The sequence below is a fragment of the Panthera uncia genome, chromosome D2 (assembly GCF_023721935.1).
Source record: "Panthera uncia isolate 11264 chromosome D2, Puncia_PCG_1.0, whole genome shotgun sequence".
Taxonomy (NCBI): Eukaryota; Metazoa; Chordata; class Mammalia; order Carnivora; family Felidae; genus Panthera; species Panthera uncia.
In genome coordinates, this window is record NC_064818.1 from 31,790,264 (window position 1) to 31,813,979 (window position 23,716).

General features: G+C 38.4%; 1 protein-coding gene across 10 annotated transcripts in view; it reads right to left on the minus strand.

Moving 5' to 3' along the window:
* MICU1 (mitochondrial calcium uptake 1) overlaps positions 1–23,716 on the minus strand; it is a 417,233-nt gene that overhangs the window by 91,751 nt on the left and 301,766 nt on the right. For 9 of the 10 annotated variants that reach the window (XM_049646197.1, XM_049646196.1, XM_049646199.1 and 6 more), the window contains one exon: positions 23,165–23,279. The exons of the other annotated variant lie outside the window; for it this stretch is intronic. In XM_049646197.1, coding sequence (XP_049502154.1) covers positions 23,165–23,279 — 115 coding nt within the window. The remainder of the gene's footprint in view (positions 1–23,164; positions 23,280–23,716) is intronic. 10 annotated transcript variants of the gene reach the window in all.

A 23,716-nucleotide genomic window follows, 5' to 3' on the forward strand; every position in this document is an offset into this window, starting at 1 on the left:
CTTCCTCATCTATATGATGGCCCTCTGAAAACATAAAAACACATGATCATCTCTCTACTAAGGTTTCTCAGAAATTGCTTTCCAGAACTTTAGCATATAACAGCCCCCCCATCCCCCCCCCCCCGCTTTGGGGTACTTCAGATGGTCAATGCCTCCCACAAATGCAGTATATCCTAAATGTAGTTAATCCTGGAATGACTTACCCTTTCTAGAAACAATAGGACTGCTTTTTTGCAGACTAACGCACTAGCATTCCTCTTATGTGAAGGCTTAGTGTCTTGCTTTCTATGTAACATCAGGCTTGGGGAAAGGGGGGGAGAAAAATCTGTAAGATTTGACTTCAAAATAGTATCCCTCCCTGAATTCTTCTAGGTATGATGGTTAGGGTGCAGACTGAAAGTCGTCTTTCTGCCTTTTACAGAGTAGAGGGAAAAGGTTCTCATAGTACATGTTGTAGTTGGACTGCATTTCCTTGGGATGCTTTAGCCTCAGAAGAAGGGTGCTACACAAAATGAAAATATCCTAGGAATTATTTTAAACACGCTTAAGCAGCAGCAGATTGATTTTATTTTCATCAATAATAGTTGCCTTATATAAACTCTGGTTTCATTTCTGAGTAACCATTTTACAGGTAGTAAATATGATAATGTTAGCCTTTTCAGCATTTTCTAATAGTTTCATGGCCTGTGTCACGTTAACGCGATAGCTAATAAAAAGGGCTGCAAATATTTGAAAAATGTAAGACTTAAAGAATGACAAAAGAGAAGCACAAAGTCAAGAAGAATGTCTTTTTATAAAGTTACATATTTTACATTTGATTTTTATATACAGTTAACTGGGTATAAAGGCATATTTATGTGAAGCGAGGCATAATGAGAATATGAGTGGCTCAAAAATTTAACTCTTATACCTTCTGCTTCAACTCAGAAGCCCCATAGTTAGGCTTCCCCTCATCTTTGTTTTGTGGAATTCTCTACTGACCAAAATATACACTATTAATCTTGGCACCTGAAGTTGATGAAGATGATGAGAATAGCTACAGCATTCTGCTCTGAAATCAGGCAAATAACTATTCTTGAAATACAAGATATAGGATGGCAAATCAAAAAAAATCCACATAAGGGGTGCCTGGGTGGCTCAGTCGTTTAAGTGTCTGACTTCAGCTCAGGTCATGATCTCATGGTTCACGAGTTCGAGTCCCGCATCAGGCTTTGTGCTGAGAGCTCAGAGCCTGGAGCCTGCTTCAAATTCTGCCCCCCTCTCTCTCTGCCCCTCCCCTGCTCATGCTCTGTCTCTGTCTCTCTCTCTCTCAAAAATAAATAAACGTTAAAAAAGTTAAAAAACATCCACATGGACTATAAGTGGTTATAGAAGATGCTGTGTTATGAAATAAAGTTAAAATCAAGGTATTTTCCTGTTCCTTGTGTCAGAATTACAATTTAAAACATTGTAATGACTTTTGACTATGCTATAAATTTTAGTTCCTTACCATTTAGTGATTTAATATGTTCAAACAAGGGTTATTTATTTATTTATGATTTGAGAGTGAGAGAGAGAGTGTGTGTAGGGGGGGTAAGGGGGGAGGGGGGAGAGAGAGAGAGAGAGAGAGACAGAGAGAGAGAGAGAGAGAGAGAGAATTTTAAGCAGGCTTCATGCTCAGCACAGAGCCTGGTGCAGGGCTCAATCCCATGACCGTGAGGTCACAATCTGAGCCAAAATCAAGTGTCAGATGGTCAACCAACTAAGCCACCCAGGCACCCCAAACAAGGGTAATTTAATTAGACTATTTCCTGAATATGTTTCCTGTGATTGTGCGGCTATAGGAGTCCATTAAACAGGAACCAAACTATACAATATGAAATAGTGAGTATTCTGCCACTTAAAACACCGTATCATATCATATGCAATTCAAAATGATAAAAACCTTTCATCGCTAACTTTTTGAATACAACATAAGGGAAATTTCTTTAGTGGAGGAAAAAAAGGCAATAAGGCAATCTGAAATAGCCAAAGTTCATGGTATGTAAGTCCATCAATCTAGTTCTTCTTCTTAGCCTTGCTGTTTTAACACAGAACAGAAAAAAAATTCCCCTGGTGAAATGACAAATGCTAAGGATAAAGAAAAGAGAAATCCTAAGCCATCCAGAAGGAAAACACATTAGTTATCATAAAGAAAGAAGTATTAGGTTGTATCATAATTCTCCACAATACTTGAACACCACAGAATCTTGAGAGAAAACAATTGTAATTGAAGAATTACATACAAGTGAAGTCATCATTTGCCTACATTAGTGACAGAAGATATTCTCAGACATGCAAGAACTTTAAAATTGTGTAACTCATACACCTTACTAACATTACACAAAAAACAGAAGCACAAGTCTTGAGCAAGGGTCAGTAAACTCTGCCCTCTTGGCTGGCCATTGATTTATGTAGTGTCTATGGCTGCTTTTGAGCTACAGAGGCAGAGTTGAGACCTTAGTAGTTAAGTAGAAGTAGGTGCCATGGCTAGCAAGCCTAAAATATTTATCTTGCCCCTTAAGAAAAAGTTTGCAATCGCCGGTTGAGGAAATTCTTCAGCCAACAACAAAGATCCATCAAAATAAAGAAATAAAGACAGGGAAGATGAGATCAATTAGGAAGTGAGCAATAAATTAAGTGAGCAATAAAATCAGTAGAACAGAGTTAAGCTTAAATAATGGTTATTAATACAATAATAATCATGGCATCTGGCATTTATTAAATGTTATTTATTATGTATAGGCACTTTCTATGAATTATTTAATCCTCTCAACTGCTCTGTAACATCATATTATACCCTCCCCCGGTTAAAGAAGAGTAAACTAAGGTACAATGTGTCCAGGGTCGCAGAGCCAGAATTCAAATCCAGACAGCCTACTAGAGCATGCACTCTTTTGGTTATTCTCCCCAAATATAAAATACATAATAATGAAATATGAGAAGCATCCTTGAAAGAGAAAGTATGTAATATAAAGAAATACTGTGGAAGTGTTCCTGGGTGGCTCAGTTGGTTAAGCATCCAACTCTGGATTTTGGCTCAGGTCATGATCTCAGGGTTCATCAGAGTGAGCCCTGTGTTGGGCTGTGCTGACTGCTTGGAGCCTGCTTGGAATTCTCATTCTCTCTCTCTCTCTCTCTCTCTCAAAATAAGTAAAATAAACTTAAAAAAAGAGAAAGAATGTGGAATAAAAAAAACTACCAGATTATTAAAAAGTAAACTGAGTAGAGAGAAGAAAGTGAAAGGAAGCTAAACGTCTCAGCTTCTAACAGGGGTGATTGGGTGGCTCAGTCGGTCAAGCGTCTGACTTCGGCTCAGGTCATGATCTCAAGGTTTGTGAGTTCAAGCCCTATGTCGGGCTCAGAGCCTGGAGCCTGCTTCAGATTCTGTGTCTCATTCTCTCTCTACCGCTCCCCCAGTTCCGCTCTGTCGGTCTCTCAAAATCAAATGAATGTAAAAAAAAAAAAAAAAAAAAGAAATGCACGACTTCATCCTGGATTAAAAAAAGTCATGTTGCACCTCTCCCCCAAGAGATGTCCCTACCACCAGTAGGGACTGGGTAAGTGAGGCCTCTAGTAAGGAGGAAGAAGGAAATGGGAAGGAAAAGTCCCCTAGAGCCACTCATATGTACACCAGGACTCTCCCTCTCCTCATTTATTTATTGTGTGGCTCCCCATGACCATCCTTCCATCCCAGTGATCACTGCTAAGGCTCACAATGAACAAGATGAAGCCCATCTTCTGCTGTGCAAAATTGACATGGTCTAACCATTTATCACTTCCGTGACCAAAGTGACCCAAATGACTCCCTCCTTCATTTCTAACCCTTGAAGAGGCTCCATCTGACCGAGTCCAGAGAATTATTTTTACAACGTGCCTCCTCTAATTACAGGGTGTTGCTACTACATTTTAATTGGGACTGCTAAAACCATCCAAAAGGCACTAACACTCCCATGAGTTTCTTTCTAGGTCCCTTGGAGATACCTCTGGGTGGTAACCAAAACACTAACTGAGAATAAAAGAAAGAAAAAGGGGAAGGAGGTCTTTTAAAATACAAACTGCTATAAAAGCTTCAGGAGAAACACAATGCCTAGAGCAAAGGTTTAAAAGAAAAAAAAAAAAACAAAAACCCAGCAAGAAAGCTCAGAAACATAAGGTGAGAGAAGACCAAATAAATCACAATAGAGTTAAATGAACTAAACTCCTCTATTAAAAGACAAATGCCGCCCTCCCAAGACCAAGGCTCTCAGATTGGATCAAACCATGTTATTTATAAGAAATGTATCAAAAACAAAATAGTATACAAAGATAAAAAAACTTGTTCAAAGTGGAGTATTGAAGTCTCCTAATATTTTTTTTTAAACGTTTATTTATTACTGAGAGACAGACAGAGACAGAGCATGAGCATGGGAGGGGCAGAGAGACAGGGAGACACAGAATCTGAAGCAGGCTCCAGGCTCTGAGCTGTCAGCACAGAGCCCAACACAGGGCTTGAACTCACAAACTGAGAGATCATGACCTGAGCCGAAGCTGGAAGCTTAACTGACTGAGCCACCTAGGCTGAAGTCCCCTAATATTAATGTATTGTCAATTACTCCCTTCAGATCTGTTGATATTTGCTTAATATACTTAGGTGTTCTAACGTAGGATGTATGTGTATTTAAAATTGTTATAACCTCTTGATAAATTAACCCCTTTATCATTATACGATGACTTTGTTTCTTGTTCCAGTTTTTGACTTAAAGTTTATTTTGTCTGCTACAAGTATAGCTATCCCTGTTCCCTTCTGGTTTGCATTTGTATAGAATATCTTTTTGCATCCCTGCACTTTGAATCAATGTGTTCCCTTTAGCAGAAGTGAGTTCCTTGTAGGCAGCATATGGTTGGGTCTTGTTTTCTGCAAATTTAGCAACTATCTGCCCTTTGTTTGGAGAACTTAACCCACTTATTTAAAGTAATTATTATTGGGGCGCCTGGGTGGCGCAGTCGGTTAAGCGTCCGACTTCAGCCAGGTCATGATCTCGCGGTCTGTGAGTTCGAGCCCCGCATCAGGCTCTGGGCTGATGGCTCGGAGCCTGGAGCCTGTTTCCGATTCTGTGTCTCCCTCTCTCTCTGACCCTCCCCCGTTCATGCTCTGTCTCTCTCTGTCCCAAAAATAAATAAAAAACGTTGAAAAAAAAAATTTAAAGTAATTATTATTATTATTTTAATGTTTACTTATTTTGAGAGAGTGTGTGTGCACATGACCGGGGAGGGGCAGAAAGAAAGGAAGAGAGAGAGAATCCCAAGCAGGCCATGGCACTATCAGTGCAGAGCCCCAAGGTGGGGCTCTAACTCACGAACCATGAGATCATGACCTGAGCTGAAATCAAGAATTGCACACTTAACTGACTGAGCCACCCAGGTGCCCCTTAAAGTAATTATTGATTGCTAAGGACTTGGAGTTGCTATCTTCTTGTTTTCTGCATTTTTTGCAGTTCCTTTGTTGTTTTTTCCTTTCTTGCTGTCTTCCTTTGTGAATTTATGATTTTCTGCAGTGATATACTTTGCTTCTTTATCTTGTGTTATCCACTATAGCTTTTTTTTTTCTTTTGAGAGAGAGGGAGGGAGAGAGAGAGAGAGCACACATGCGAGTGGGGCAGAGGGAGAGAGAGGATCTCAAGCAGGTTCCATACACAGCATGGAGCAGGACATGGGGCTTGACCCTGGGATCATGACCTGAGCTGAAATCAAAAGTCAGACACTCAACTGACTGAACCACCCAAGTGCCCCTTATTTTGTGGTCACCATGAGACATAATTGAAACATCTTACAGACATAACAGTCTTTTTTTTTAAGTAGGCTTCATGCTTAGCGCAGAGCCCAACGCAGGGCTTGAACTCATGATCCTGAGATCAAGACCTGAGCTGAGATGAACCAACTGAGCCACCCAGCCACCTCAATAGTCTATTTTTTAAATTAATTACTTAATCTATCTATCTATCTATCTATCTATCTATCTACCTACCTACCTACCTATCTTTCTTTCTTTGAGAGAGGGGGAGAGAGAGCACACGCGAACATGTGGGGGGGGGGGTGGGCAAAGGAAGAGGGAGAGAGAGAATCTAAGCAGGCTCCATGCCCAATGTAGAGCATGAGGTGGGGCTTGATCTCACAACCCTGAGAGCATGATCTGAGCTGAAATCAAGAGTTGGATGCTTAACCGATTAAGCCACCCAGGTACCCCTAGACAGTCTACTTCAAAATGATAACTTAATTTCAATTACATACAAAATTTGTACCCTTCCCTCTCAACATTTTGCTTTTGATGTCACAATATACATCTTTTTATATTGTATATGCATTATGTGTGTGTATAAATTATTGTTGTTATAGCTAATTTTAATACTTTTGTCCTTTAACCTTTATACTAGAGTTGAGTGGTTAACACATCACCATATTACTGTATTAGAGTAGTCTGAATCTAACTATAGACTTACCTTTACCAGTGTTTTCTGTATTTTCATGTTACTAGTTAGTGTCTTTTCATTTAAACATAAAGAACTTGCAACATTTCTTATAAGGTAGGTCCAGTGGTAATGAAGTTCTTCAGCTTTTGTTTGTTATGGAACATACTTATTTATCTCACCTTCATTTTTTGGAGGGTAAATTTGCTGGGTAAAGTATTCTTGGTTGGCTTTTTTCTTTCAGTTCTCTGAATATATTACTCCATTCTCTCCTGGCCTGCAAGGTTCCTGCCGAGAATTCAGCTGATAGCCTTATAGGGGATCCCTTGTATGAAAAATTTGTTTTCTCTTGCTACTTTAAACATTCTATCTCTGTCTGTGATTTTAGTCAGTTTTATTATAATGTGTTTTGGAGAAGATCATTTTGGATTGAAATTTTGTGGTGGCCTATTAGCTTCATGGACTTGAATGTCCAAATCCCTCTCCAGGTTTGGGAAGGTCTCAGTCATTATTTAAGCTTTCTACCCCCTTTTCTCCTTCTCTTCTTCTAGGACTCCAACGATAGGTAGATTATTTCTCTTCATGGTGTCCCATAGGTCCAGTAGGTTTTCTTCATTTCTTTTCATTCTTTTTTCTTTTTGTTCCTCTACTGGATACTTTCAAACAATGTCTTTGAGCTCACTGATTCTTCTGCTTGGTCCAGTCTGCTGGAGCTCTTCTTCAGTTCAGCCATCATATTCTTAAGCTCCCAAATTTGTTTGGTTCTTTATGTTTTATATCATTGTGTTCTTTTATTGTTTTTCTGATTTTGTTATTTATCTGTGTTCTCTTATAGCTCTCTGAAGATATTTAATTTTTTTTAATATTTATTTTTTTTGAGAGAGAGAGAGAGACAGAGCATGAGCAGAGGAGGGGCAGACACAGAATCGGAAGCAGGCTCCAGGCTCTGAGCTGTCAGCACAGGACCTGATGCGGGGCTCGAACTCACAAACTGTGAGGTCATGACCTGAGCCGAAGTCGGACACTCAACTGACTGAGCCACCCAGGTGCCCCTCTGAAGATATTTAGAACATCAATTATGTTGAATTCTTTGTTAGATAATTCCTGTGTCTTCATTTCTTTGTGGTCAGTTACTGGAATTTTTCTTTGGTGAAATCATGTTTTGGTGCTTTTTCTTGATTCCTATTGTGTAGGTGTCTGTGCATTTGGACAGTTATCTTTTCCACTTTAGGAACTGACTTGTGTAAAGGAAGACCTTTGCTGAGGGTGGGGCACACATCCTCGTGGGGAAGGGTGCCAAGTGCAGGGGTGTGTAGTGGCTCTGGGTCCAGATGTGGTGGTGACTCATTGGCTCAGGATGCTGGGGTCTACAGTATTGCCGATTGCATAGTCCTTTTCAAGAACTGCAGCGGATCTGCTGAGGCTGCAATGGTTGTTGGTGTCCTTGGGCAGCACCTCTAGATCTAGCAGGTAGGAACCAGGGCAGGCAGTGGTAGCAGCTGGAGTGACAGTGGGCACACTCAGCTACAGGAGCCAGCTGCAGGTGCCTGTAGTGGCAGGGGCCAGCTACAAACACACACATAGTGGTGGGGCTAAGGCAAGCAACAAAGGCCAGGATCAAGTGGCAGTTATTGTGGCCCTGGTTGTTACACTGCAGTACTGTGGCTTCTGGGTCTTGTCACAGGTGCAACAGCAGTGGAAATGAATGTCCTGAGTCAACTCATGGGCATGCAGGCACACAGGTGGAGGGATTAGCTGCAGGTGAGCCCAGTGGTACAGGCCAGTGACAGGAGACAGGGCCAGGTCCAGGGCCAGGACCACAAATAGCTGTGGAAACCTTGGCTACTGGCATGTACTCTCATGGCGACAGGATCTTGCCACAGGTGCAGACACAACAATGGAGGCAGGTGAAGGGCATCAGACCAGCAGTATGCAACAGCACAGCTAGAGGGATTAGCCTTGAGTGCATGCAGTGGTGGGGATTAGCTGGAGGGGTCTAGGCTGGAGTATATGTGCAGCCTCAGAGGCTTGGGCTGACTGCTAGTGTGGGTCCCAGGCTCCAGTGGAGAATGGGGTGGGAAGGGTAGTTGGCATCAATGAATACGAATATTTTGGGGGCAAAAACCAGTGAAATCTGCAGGAAGTATGTGGTAGCTGTGTTGGCCATTGGTACCTTCATTGGTGAAAGCTGCTGGGGTCTTCTACAGAGCAGATCGCTGGGAATCCCAGTCACTCCATGTCTGGTAGTGATATCCCTGCTTTTCTTCCTCATTTCTAGTCAATTCTCTACATCTCCTTTTTGCTGGTCTCTGGGTGCGGTGAAACTGAAGCAAGTCCTTTGTATAGTGACCTGAAAGGCTGGGGAAGCTGACTGGTCATTTCAGTCTTCCGTTTTCAGCGAGGGGAATTCTGTACAGATACGGAGTTCCCTCTTGGTGCTGAGCAGTGCTGGCTTGGGGGATGGGATGGCACAGGCAAATGGAGATGTTTATCCTTCCTTTTGTGTGATTATTCACAAATTATTTGTTTCACTGTGTTAGTGATGTTTCTTAAGTGGACTCCAGAGCTCTCCCAGAGCCGCTTCTGTTTGTGGATAGCTATCTAATTGTTGATCTTTACTGGGAGGGACGGAGGCTGGGTTCTCCTGTTTCCTTGTCTTTGCAACATCACTAAGTGGGGCCCTCCTCTGGTGAATCCATTTCTGGATCTCTATTCTTCTTTAGAGAAGTTTCTGGGATTTCAACATCAGGTCATATTCTTATCTTTAAGAATCTTATTATACTGCTACCACATCCACTGTATGAACCTCATCATTTAGGAAATCTTACAGACCTACAAATATCTTGAAAGTATTTCTAGAACTATTACGGGAACTTATAGGTCATTTATGATTTAGTGTGAATTCATTTAATCTGAAGACTTAATTTTTTTTTTAAGCTTATTTATCTTTCCTAGTAATCTCTACAACCAACATGGGGCTCGAACCCCATGATCTTGACCTCAAGATCAAAAGTTGCATGCTCCTCTGACTGCGACAGCCAGGCACCCAAGATTTAATTTTTAATTTTTTTAAAGTTTATTTATTTACTTTGAGAGAGAGAGAGAGAGAGAGAGAGAGAGAGAGAACGAACCCTAAGCATGGGGCTCTATCTCACAAAACGTGAGATCATGACCTGAGACAAAATCAAGAGTCAGACACTCAACTGACCAAGCCACCCAGGTACCCCTAATTTTTTAAAACTTAAATTTGTTGTATTGTGAGAAAGGCAATTGTGTCTTTTGGAATGATGGTTGAGGAGAGACAAATACAGATATTCCTCTGATAGCTTAGCACAAAACTGGCTTTGTAGATTTGAATTAGCTCAGTGAAAGAAGAGGCTGATATCACCCATGGAGTGGAAGCCCCCTCTTTCTAACAAGACCACTTTGTCAACCAGGATGCTCTTATTGTTACACAACAACCTGGATGTTCCCTGCCTCCCATCCCTGTAATTACAGAGAGTTATGGGGGCAGTATCTTTTTCCCAGAGCCCTTTTCATGATATGTTTCAGCAGTGTCCGGTCCAACAAAGCACATTTTTCTGCTAAATGGTATAAAGACGGGGACTGGGTAATTTTGCTGCTTTTCTGCCTTTCTGCCTGTGGGTTGCTCCACTATTTTAGATTCCATTTAGACTACATAGTACCAGTAGTATTTATGTCGGTGTTCCTTTTGTATAACAAAGGGGAAAAGTAATTCTTTTTGGATGAAGAATTTCCTAGAAGGCAGAGAATTTAGTCTAGTTTGACACTGAAGACCAAGTCTTTTCCCTTCAACTTGTCTTGGTATAGATCTAAAGGCTTCCTTCCACCTGTGGAAAGAACTCAGGAAAGAAGGAAGCCCTATGTGTCTAACTGATTATGTTCCACTAGTGGAAAACCTAGAGAGCCAAGCATAAATCAGATTTAAGAGCAGGGTTACTCCTAGAAAAGGCCAGGAAAGGATCTCCTGATGAATTTTGCAGAAAACAAGAAGACAGATGACCCCATCTGTGAGAACAATGGTGTTAAGATAAAACAATGATCTGCTTTGAAGACTTTCTCCTCTGGGTGCTAAAACAGGCTGAATCAACAAGATCATTCTGGCTCCTGTACTGAGAATGGGCTGTAGAGAAGCAAGTGTGAAAAAAGGATGACTAGTTAGGAAGGTACTAAAATAATCGAAGAGACATGAGAGGACAGGGAAAAATGGTGGGATTCTGGATTCTTTCAAAGTAGAGCTGACAGGATTTGCCACAGATCAGAAATACAAATATTCAGACTATTTTTCAAATACACATGCAAACACACACACATATTTTTTCTCTTTTCCCAAAATGGAATCATGCAATATATATATATTGACTCATCAATACCTTGTGAACATTTTTCTATGCTAATAAATCTCTGTATTACATACATAATATTAAGTGCTATACTGAACTTCATTGCATAGATTTATTGTAATGTGTTCAGCCATCTGTTTGATATATGAGTTCTTTTCAATGTATTTTTGACCATCAACATCATTATACACGTGATCATTTTATTAGTCTAACTTACAGAAATGAAATTGCTAAGCTAATGGGTTAGCACTTCTGAAAGTGTTTGATAAACACTGTCAAGATTCTGAAAAGGCATGCCAATAATTTATGCTCTTATATATATAGTCAATTACATTTAAGTGTCAGTCCAGTAGTTAATTTTCATGTGCAAATGGATACCCAAAACGGTACACTATGATTTTGGTAGTCAAATGAGAGGAGGAACAACTAATTGTTCCCTTCAAGAGAACATAACCAACCCTAATTTTTACCCCAGTTTCTCAGAGCTCTAAAGGACTTCACCTTTGAGAGTGATTTCAGTTTAGGAAAGATTCATTCAACTCATAGAGGACTAAGCCCAAGTCTAAGCTGGTCTAACTGTAAGGCAGAGTGGGGGATAAAACTTCCCCAGATGCAAGTTACAGCCATGATGCCCATGATTTACTGGTCTATAGTCTGTCACAGGGTAGCCAGGACCCCAAGATATAGGGGGTAGAGGGCAGGGGTAAGGCTGCTATTCCCAATAGCACTTACTGGAAGGATCTAATTAGAAGACCTATGGTTTTACTCTGATAAATTCTGACCATAAAGAAAAACATTTAGAAAAGTAATGTATAGTCTTAGAACAGACTTAACATTCACATTTAGTTAGTCTGGCTTTTATATGAAAATCCTCAAACAATGAAAGAAACTACACGGGCTTACCATCATTACATATAGGCTCTACAATGGCTACAAAGAGAGCTCTTTATTTTTATTTCATCTCAGTGTGATTTATTTAATGTCAATTTACAAGGTTTTCTAAAGAATATGGAACACTACATGTCAAGAATCTGCTTTTAAAAAATTCATGGGGGCGCCTGGGTGGCTCAGTCAATTAGGTGGCCGAATTTGGCTCAGGTCATGATCTCGCAGTCTGTGGGTTTGAACCCTGCATCGGACCCTGTGCTGACAGCTTAGAGCCTGGAGTCTGCTTTGGATTCTGTGTTTCCCTCTCTCTCTGCCTCTCTCCGCTTGCACTCTCTCTCTCTCAAAAATAAACAAACATTAAAAAAAATTTTTTTAATTTATAAGATTGTGAAAATCTTCTGAATTCCTTCAGCAAGGTCTCAGCTGTACAGACACTTATTCCTTCTAACTACTGCTTTTCTACCATTTGCATTTTTCTAGAAAATACATTTCAGCCCTGATTCTCAAAAAAAAAAAAAGATTTATAATTTCACACCTGAAAAAAGAAATAGCTAATGTTTCAAGTTCACAGCTCATAACCTATCTTTGAGCTATATTTCAGCCTCAGTTACTGGATGACCTTCTGAGAGCTGCCAGAAACAGTCTTTCATTTAAATTGCTCTTTATTACACTATTATTTGACAGTTGTGCTAAAGGAAGAGTATTCAATGCCACAGATGTCAAAAAGCTTGGATTCCCCAAGAGTTCCTGGGAGAGATTCTGGAAGGCATGCCAGGGCTTTACCCTTGATTAAGGTCATGTTCTACTTTAGGAATATATTTTCTTCAAATGCATGTTACTATTTTTATGCCCAAATTACATATGCCTGTGTGACAGATCGCCACCCCTATCCTGAAAGATCTTAAAAAATAATAATTTATGGGGGCGCCTGGCTGGCTCAGCATGCAACTCTTAATCTCGGGGGTGTAAGTTCAAGCTCCACGTTGGGTGTAGAGACTACTTAAAAAAAATATTAAAAAAATTCATCTGCTTGACTTTCATTTCATCCTATGTGGTTTTAGTCCACTCCATGTACTCAATAGTGGCCAACGTGAAAGCTTACACCAAGATGCAACTTACTGCATAGATGCTTAGAATTAGCTGCTTTAATAAATAAGATTGGATACTTGATATTTAATTTATGCTAATTTGAATGACCATCGTTACATGTGACTTGGTTGGGCATTCACCCAAAAGCTATGTGGTTTTTCAGTTTAGTGCTCCCTCCCCCAAATTTTAGCTATTTGAATTAATTTTCTAGATTTCATCATGTATATATTCATAGAGAGTAGCTATTATTTAAAACAGTTTTAAATACCAGGCAAGATTGCTAAGGGTACTTGGAACAATATAAAATTTTAGTATGTATACTAAAGTAACTTCACAAAAATTCTTAGCTATTTATCTAGCCAACAAATATATATGGAGTACTTATTGTGTGTCAGATACTGTGTTGAGTATCTTCTCCAGAAGGTGTAATGGTTAAGCAAACCATTCTGTGACAACCTTTCTTGCCTTGATTTCCTTTGTGTACCCTCAAATTCCCCAGCACAACAAATAAGCTTTTCTAAAATTGTTACAGGGAAAGGTGAACAACACATGATGAAGCCTGTGCATAACCAAACACTAGCAAGTTGTGGTTTTAGGGAAAGGTCAACTATACAGATAGACAGATACGCTTGATTCCAGTCCAACTTCTAAGAGGCAAACAATGTGAAAAAGTGGGGCTCCTGGACCATAAGCAAAGACCTTTAAATATCATCAATTATTAAGGACTGAATTCTTATAGAGCCATCCCAACCATCAATAGAACAAAAGCAGGACAGGATGGAGCCTGAGGAGGATAGGACAAAAGTTAGAAGAGTTATAAGAGGCTGAAATCTGGGAAAGTTTCTATAATGTTCTAGGGAAGTAAAAGAAAGGCTATAGTAGAAAGGTAAACTGAGGCCCATTTGACACTGTAATCAATCAAGGATACGGAGATGGATGGGTGGCTGGGTCTACTTAAAAGGGACTCAGAGAAGCCACATCCCAAATAGCCTTTTGTTCAAATATTTTTAGAGGGGTGCTCGGGTGGCTCAGTTGGTTAAGTGTCCAACTGTTGATTTCAGCTCAGGTCATGCTCTCACAGTTTGTGAGATCCAGCCCTCTATTGCTGTTTCTCTCTCAAAAATAAGTAAATAAACTAAAAACAAACAAATATATATACATATATACATTAATGAATAGTAGTGGTAGGATACAGTTTTAGGTACTTTGGGGATACAAAGCCATATGACATAGTTCCTATTTCAAGATATTATTTAGTGATACTATATTCCTTGTCTAACTTTTATTAATTAGGGATTCTTTTGAATAATAAGCATTTCCTGCAAATGTCTCTGGAGCTATTATGATTCACAATTCAATGTAAAAAAAAATTTTTTTTAATTCTAAATGTTTGTTAAAAACAAAAACAACAAAATCCTAATTGAGATATGCTAAGAGAAAGGTAGTTTTGATCTGAAGAATGAAGGGAGAAAAAGAAATAATTTTATAGATGAGGGCATTTTCTAGAAAGCAGAGAACTTAGCCTATTTTGGAACTTTATTTTTCTTGTTCCATGAACTTTTAACCCATTGATAAGTGCAGCCTAAGAAAGTGGGAAGCCTTTGAGTTTACCAAATGCTTCCCCTGTTAGGCTTTGCTTCCCAAGGGCCTGAGGAGCAGAGAAGTAGAACTGGGAAGGACCTCCTTCTCTTCTCTCTTGGAGAGCCCCTACCTGAACCTCAGGTATCAGAGAGAATGGACTCCCTAGAAAAGTAGCAGAAAGCTTTGAAGGCCAACAACAGCTGTTCAAGAGAGGACAAAGTGTAAGCAGACACAATTCTGGTGGCAGCATCAGACCACTGAGCATACAAAAAATACTCCTGACTACCTCATTCAACACTCTCTTCTTTAGAACACAGCCCTAGCTTGAGAGGAGAGCTACAGACATCATGTGCCCTTAACCAGATTTCTATAACATTTTAAGACAATATTAGAATTTTATTAGAATTTTTAAAAAGTGAAAATGGATCAATTCAAATAAAACACAAGTATGAAAAGGCTAGTAAGAACTGGTTTCCTTGGAGGGTATAATTATGAAATCTTCCCCAAGATGCAGTCAAAATATATTTAGATCTTATTTTTGTTATAAGCCACAATTTGCTTCTTTAGTCTCTGTTCTTCTCTTAGCCTATGAACCCTCAGAAGGAATCTCAAGCTACTGTTCCCCAAATATATACTTCCTTTAGCATATAAAGAAAACATTTTAATCTTCTAGTATAATCAAATGCAGGTCTGAGAGACTTAAACACAAACACGACTTATTTCGTGTTCATCTGAACTAAAATTCTTATGTAGTCGTTGATATAAAAGTGTAAATGCTTCAACTTTCTCCAAGAGTGGGGTTACTGAAACCTCACAGTGCTCTCAGATACATCTGGCTCAAAATGAAGTGAACATCATAAATATTTGATACATTTAAAAGCATTATTTTATTGTTTTGATAAAGCTGCATTATAAAATCAACAAATTAACCTTAAGAACAGGTAATGTCAGAGAAAGAAGTTGTTGGTAAGTAACACAATGAGATCCTTTTGGCTGTAGAACATGCAAATAGAGTATTTTTAAAATTCTAAGCACCATTTACAGGCAAAAATAGCACTGAATTCAGCCTTTCATCTGCTTCGTCTTACTCCTCATGATGTCAATTTAGCAATGGTAGATAATCCAAGAAATAAAAAACTTAGGCAGATTAATAGCTAAACCAAATTTTCTCTTTAACTTCCCCAACTCTGATGTCCTAATAAAAAAGATTTGTAGCTGCCTTAAATGTGTTGATAGATCTCAGAATGCTGCCTTGCTCATATTTTTCAACAGATCACTCAAGCTGAAAAACATTTTCATCTGTAACTAACGAAACATTTTCATTAGACAGAATGGCACTGATCAGCACCATGATCTCCAAGTCACGTACACTTTATGATCAGCTCCTGAGTTTGCACGGCAAGAGAAATAAAATATAATAAACTTTCACTTGAATGCTGATGTAATTTCTCAAAGGTCTGTGAGAATTGTGGGTCACAATAAGAATGTGGTTTAACTGTCAGTATGTCAAACCCTGCTACAGTGAAACTCACTTAATTCAATTTCTCCACTGATTCCTCAAAATCTAAAGAGGGAATCAAAATCAGAACACACTGAATGATGCCTGAATTTCATTAGGTCAGGTCCTATGCACTGAACATGCCGTAACATTTTTTGCTTCTGCTTTTTCTGCTGACTTTTCAAAGATTAATAGTAAAAAGTAAGGAAGATGCTTAATAATCAACTTTTATAATTGTTTTACTATTGCTTCCTTAAGCTATCTAGAGTTGTTTTCATGTTACTAGGCAACAGCACTAATAACTTTAGTTAGAACACATATGGAGACAAAGAGCACAAAGTAAGTACTTCATAACTGTCAACGGCCAAGATCCAGAGTCTAAGTTATACTATCATTACCGAATGAATCTTAGCATTAGCAAGAATGATCCAAATCAATAAATGCTATGTAGCATTCTAGATAAATCTGGATGACCTTTCTCTGCACCTAGTTATGAGAAAAACCTCTGACTTCCATTATAAGATTTAAGACCATCAGCTAATGCTGCAGCTGGTTAGTGCAGAGAATTAAGCCATTAATAATCATACTTCTGTATTCTCATTCAATTCCTATTAACCTACTTTAAGGATCAGAGGCTTCTTGGAAATTATTTAATAACAGTAATTATTAACAGTCTCTTCATCTTGCCTAGAAGGAATCTAGATTTATTTACTAAATACTTAATATTCTACTTAATACAGATGTTAAGACTCATGTAGAAAATTCTTCAAGTTAATCCATCAAACCTGATCACAGAGATATGGTATAAAGCAACAGAATTTATGAATTAGGGGGGCACCTGGGTGGCTCAGTCGGTTGAGTATCTGATTCTTGATTTTGGCTCAGGTCATGGGCCCAGGGTTGTGGGATCGAGACCCACGTCAGGCTCTGTGCTCAGTGCAGAGCCAGCTTGAGATTCTTTTTCTTTCACCCCCTGCCCCTCTTCCTGGTTCACTCTCCCTCTCTCTTTCCCTCTAAAGTAAAATAAATAAATAAATAAATAAATAAGTAAGTAAGTAAGTAAGTAAAACCTTTCCAAAAAAAATTTATGGATTAGGAATGAAGGGGGAATACAAATACATGAATTCTAAATTATAAGAAACCAAGCTTGTGTGGAAATAGATTAATTTAAAAACATGTTTTCCTCATTCCATTTGTACTGACTGCAGACTGAAGACAACAGCTACAAGAACTGTTCTCAGTTTGCTAAACTTCCTTTGGAGAAAATTGAAAAATATGTTATATTCTTGTTTTGTTATACCTTGCTTCAGTGCTTATATAGTGTAGATATGTCCATAGTGAATATCATTGCAAATCTATAGTGAATATCATTACAAACCTTTGATCATTGTCATGTAGTTTACAATCTAGATAATAATAAACAAGTAAAAGAAATCAATTATATAGAATGTTAAATATTGGTTAAGTGCCAAGGAGAAAAAATTAAGCAGGTAAGGGGTTTAGGAGGTATGTATGTTTAAGCATGTGTGTATGACAGTGGTTAAAACTTTTAGAGGTGTTTAAAATTTTAGATTGGCTAAACAGGGCCCCCATTATCCAAAGCACATGCAGAGAAGAGGGAGAAATTCATGCCATTGCTTATTATAAGCACAAGATATTGCTGCCAAATTGGTTGTTATTCTGGGTATGTGTCCAAGATATTCTTGTTTAGCTAAAAATCAAACTTCTAAGAAGTTTAATAAACATAAGAAGAAATGACTCTCTTTAATGGGGGAAATTATAATAACATGCTTTTTTAAGAAAAGCAGCTTTCTTTCTTCTTTCTTTCTAATATAGTATCCCAGCTTTATTTTTCATGGTTGCTTTTTTTTTGTTTGTTTAAAGTAGGCTCCATGCCCAGCATGGAGCCCAACGTAGGGCCCAAACTCACGACCCTGAGATTAAGACCTGAGCTGAAATCAAGAGTCAGACGCTTAACCAACTGAGCCACCCAGGTGCCATGCCTATTCTTTTTTTTTTTTTTTTTAAAGTAAGTTCTATGCCCAACGTGGGGCTTGAACTCATCACCCTGAGATCAAGAGTCACATATTTCACCAACTGGGCCAGTGAGGCATTCCAGAAAAGCAGCTTTCTCATTTTTATTTTTAGGAGAAGTAACTATAAATCAAGAAGGGAAACAAATGATTTGCTGTATATAGTTGTCAAATTTTATTTTAGACAAAACAGAGTTTTTAAGGTACTTGGGAGGTTCCAAATGACAATCCATTTAGACAGAGTATTCATATTCTTCAAAATGATGGCAATTTCTTGAACACTACTGGGTCTATCAGTTTTGGAAAAAACCCAGACGCTCAGAAATATGACAGTCTTGCATTCTCTGAGTTATGTTGTTTTACATTACTCTGGCTGGTTTTCTGTTGGAAATCTTTAGGACAGCTTTTGTTGTCCACCAGAGTAACAGATTAATGAATATGTTAATGCACTTCCCCTCGTCCCAAACCACTCCTTGGCAAAGCTTTTTGTGTTTAAAAAATTGCATTCTATCTTGTAGGATGATTTGGGAACCATTTAGTGTGCCTAGATTGTTATAAAATCTTGTTAGCCACAGGAAGTTGATCTACTGTGAGTGTCATTTCCTAGCATCCTAGCAGCAAGGAATGGGAAAGAAGTGATCTTAGTGTGATTTCCGTGGCACATTTTCCCCCATGGTTTGTTAGACAAAGTGGACAATGCAACGTGCAATATTCAGATCACAAGAATGCTTGGACTGCCCATTACCTCTAGGAGACTTTATGACTGACCTTTCCACAGCCAGCCTGAGAGAAAGAAGAGGCACTACGTAAGTTACGGCTTATCACCGCTGAAAATGTGACCACAGAAGTCAAGTCAACCAACAGGAACCTAGATGCTGGATTCAAACCCTGAATCATTTACTTACTCTGGGACTTGGAGCAAATTTTTTGTATGTAACCCTCTGTATGCCTTAATTTCCTCATCTGTAAAGTGAAGACAATAATAGTACAAATATTATAAGGTTGATGTGAGAAAAATGTACGTGTAATTGAAGTACCCAAAGGAGAAGACAGAGAAGCAAACAGAAAGTATCTCAGGAAATAATGGCTAGTGGCACCTGGGTGCCTCAGTCGGTTAAGCGTCCGACTCAATTTCAGCTGAGGTCATGATCACACAGTTTTGACATCAAGCCCTGTGTCAGGCTCTGTGCTGGGCACGGAGCCTGCTTAACATTCAATCTTTCCCTATCTCTCTGCCCCTCCTCCACTTGCGTTCTTCCGAAAGAAAAGAAGAGGAAAGGAAAGGAAAGGAAAGGAAAGGAAAGGAAAGGAAAGGAAAGAAAAAAGAAAAGAAAAGAAGGCTGAATTTTTTCCAAATTGGATGAAAACTATAAACCTATAGATCCAAAGAGCTCAAAGAATCCCAAGATAAGAGACTTGTAGAACACTAACTACATCAAGGCACACAGTAACACAAAAGGAACAAAAAACCCTGTCCCAAACTAGGGCATCCCCAAATAGGTATGATTCCTCCCTATCTCTGTCCCCCAGGGATCGTGAAGACATTTTTGATTGTCACAAGTGGGAGAAGGGAAAGGGTATGCTACTGGCGTCTAGTGGGTAGAAACCAGGAATGTTGCTAAACCTCCTACAATGCACAGGACAGCTCCCACAGCAATAAATTACCCTGCCTCAAACATCAATAGTGCTAAGTTGAGAAAAACTAGAGGCATATAATAATGAAAATACTTAAAACCACTGATAAGGAGAAAATCTTAAAATCATATATATGTTTTAATGCAATACACAGAAAATGTTTTATTGATGAATTGCTAATTGTTAAGTTTAATAAATGCTTTGAGTTCAGAGACAGGAGGGAGAGACCACTTGGAATTTTAGAACTTTTGGGGAACATTTAAGATAGACTTTCTTTCTTTTTTTTTTTTTTTTTTTTAATTTTTTTTTTCAACGTTTTTTATTTATTTTTGGGACAGAGAGAGACAGAGCATGAACGGGGGAGGGGCAGAGAGAGAGGGAGACACAGAATTGGAAACAGGCTCCAGGCTCCGAGCCATCAGCCCAGAACCCGACGCGGGGCTCGAACTCACGGACCGCGAGATCGTGACCTGGCTGAAGTCGGACGCTTAACCGACTGCGCCACCCAGGCGCCCCAGATAGACTTTCTTTCTAAAAGTTGGATCTCACAACTGGGTAAGAGCTGGTTAATTCCCTTATAGGGAAGTGATAATGGAGAAGGCTGAGAGTAGTTCTATGAATACTGGGGCAGACAACCACCAAGCAATACCCTTAGAGCTGTATTTTTTCTCCAATGGGGTCTCAAGACCTCTGAGAAATCATAAGAATCTATAACAAATTGGAAAATATGTTTTTTTTTTCATTTTGACGCTAATCTAAGAAATTTGTATTTGCATACACTTGGGATCCCCTGGATCACCCTCTTTTTTTTTTTAATTTTTTTAAATTTACATCCAAATTAGTTAGCATACAGTGCAACAATGATTTCAGGAGTAGATTCCTTAATGCCCCTTACCCATTTAGCCCATCCCCCCTCCCACAACCCCTCCAGTAACCCTCTGTTTGTTCTCCATATTTGAGAGTCTCTTCTGTTTTGTCCCCCTCCCTGTTTTTATATTATTTTTGTTTCCCTTCCCTTACGTTCATCTGTTTTGTCTCTTAAAGTCCTCATATGAGTGAAGTCATATGATATTTGTCTTTCTCTGACTAATTTCGCTTAGCAAATCATATTCTTATTCTATTTTCTCATCCCTGGCAATATAGAAAGTACAGCTGACCCTTGAACAACACAGGCTTGAACTGTGGGCGTCTACTTATGTATGAATTTTTCTAGGCACAGTACAGTATTGTAAATGTACTTTCTCTTCCTTATGATTTTATTAATAACATTTTTTTCCTAGCTTACTTTATTGTAAGAATACAGTATATAATACATATGGCATACAAAACACATGTTAATTGAATTTATGTAGGCTATTAATAGTTACGTTTTGGGGGAGTCAAAAATTACACCCAGATTTTCGCCTGTGGGGTGGGTGGAGAGTATCAGTGTCGCTAACCCCAGCTTTGTTCAAGGGTCAACTATATGTGACATTGTCATACCAAGCACTTTTTGTAAATCACTCACCATGTTTAAGCTAGGAGGTGAGCGTCAAGAAGTAAAGAGGTGCCTGGACCAGTAGAGCTACTTGGAGTGGTTTCCAGAATTTAAGGGTAATGTGACTTTTACCTGCTCTAAAATGGTTGAATTTATTAAAGGAGCTACACAATGTGCTGGGTATTCTGAAGGTTCTGCTCTGTGGTCCTTCTGACCCTCAGAAAGATATGAAGGTAATAGGACTGAGAATTAGATACAAATTAAAATCTCATTTCAGCTCAACAAACATTTGCAGGAACTACTGCCATTGTATACAGTTCATTGTATACTACAGTTCTCCAAGCTGGGTCTCTTCATTTAATGCAGTACTCTTTTCTGCCACATCATGCTGAATGCAAATTCTATACAACGTCATACACACACACACACACACACACACACACACACACACACAAAGCTTAAAAATCTCTACCAATTCTGCTGTTTTTTTTATGACAATCAGATATGAAATAACATTTAAATCAGATATGAAATAACATTTGTTACAGGATATCAAGAATAAAAACCCAGACAAATTTCATACTTACTAAATACTAGGCAGTGAAGTAGGTACTTTATATTCCTGATCTCATAATCCTCAAATCATGTGGGTTTGTTATTACTTCCACCTTCACTTTGCAAACAAAACAGATGAACAAGTTCATTGACTTTCCCCTAATCACAAAGCTTAGAAGTGTTGGGGCCAGGATTTGAACTGAAGACTATTTTGGAAACTATCCCCTACCAAAATCACAACTAACTTTAACAATACCCAACTTAAGACTGTAAATGTTATTTTGTTTAGTTCACTACCTTGGATCTTTGTAACAAATCAATATATGTGTGTGTGTGTGTGTGTGTGTATCTCCTTTGTTAGCGCACTGGTTTACCACATGAATTTATTCAGACACTTTGGTATCCCAAAGACAACTGTGGTAAGGCATGTTAGTCTATATTTCTTCATTTTTCTGTCAACAGAGGAAAGAAGGGTAAGAGTGGTCAGAGCCATGGCAGGAACTGTGTCTTGTGTATGTCATTTATTAAAAACTATTTTAAAGTTTTATCTTTAGAGATGACTAGCCTAGAGAAAGGAAGAAAGAGGCAGTAATTTTTGTTTGGTATGTCAAACAAATTAGACATCAAATTAGACATTATGTCAAAAGTAATTAGAAACAATTTAGAGAATCATCTCTTTCAAACATACAAATCAGATCTCTTTGGTTCAATTTAGATAGATTTTAATAGGATATACACAGAAAGCTAGAAACATACATTTTTTGTTTTTGTTTTTCTGAACAGTTAAAAAAAACCCACTTAGAGTAGCATACTTATCAACCAAATTGTTTAGCTTTAAAAAATCAGCAATTCATCAGTGCTCTAAATGAGTCAAATTTGAGTTTTTGTCTTAAGAGGTAATCCCTAAGATTCAAAAGTGAATATTCAACACAAGTAGAAAAACCGAGCCAATTTTCTTCTTTAGTAGAGAAATGACAGATTATGTGTTTTTTTAAACATTTATTTACTTATTTTTGAGAGAGAGAGAGAGAGAGAGAGAGAGCGAGCATGTACACGCAAGTGGAGGAAGAGGAGAGAGGGAGGGAGACAGAGAATCTCAAGCAGAGAATCCCAGGGAGACAGAGAATCCCAACCCCCCGATGTGGGGCTCAAATTCATGAACCATGAAATCATGACTGGAGCCAAAATGAAGAGTCAGACATTCAACCGACTGAGCCACCTGGGTGCCCTGATCAATACGTGTTTCAATGGGGAAGTAGAAACATTAATGAAGGCTACAAGGACCAGGCAATATACAATTTATCTTAAAAGAATACAGGGGTTCAAACACTTAAAGGTAGATTTAACTTCACTGATTTGTCTTTTTCTTTTTTTTTTTTAACTTTATCTTGATATTTTATTTTTCTTCCTCTTTCTCAGGTGGTTCTAAATACAAGTTATAGAGAATTTATAACAAATGAAATTGTATGTTAACTTATAATTAACTCTACAAACATGTCTTGTTTCTCCCTCCAATGAACTTTTTTTTTATAGTCCTTTATGCTCCCTATAAACGAATAAAAAGAAAAGTTTATACTTACTGGAAAGAACAGTTGTAAGGAAAATGTAGTCTGAAAAGGATATGAGTCCACATTCTCCAAGGGTATAAAATATACTGCCTTCATCAGCAAATTTTTCTCGTTCCTGGGAAATTTTCTATTATATGCATGGATCCCACCAAAAGATAAAAAGAAGATATAACAGAATGAGAACACAGATAGATAGAGATGAAACACCATTTATCTGACAGTTTTATGCTACTTATCATAAGCATTTCTCTGATGGCCATTCCAAATTAATGGATCCTTTACAGTTTTCAAGATGACTAAACTTATAAGACAAAAGATGATCTTGTTTGTCTCAGCACTGGCTTAATAGTAACACTAGAAAATAATTTCAATTTTATGAACTCCTGCCATTTGACATATACAGGCTCACTTCAGGACTGGTTTTGTTTCCTGGTTTTAAAAACAATCCACCTGAATTGCTGAATCACTATATTGTACAACTGAAACTAATATAACACTGTATGTTAACTATACTGGAATTAAAAACTTCAAAAAAATAAAATTAATAAAAATAAAAACAATCTG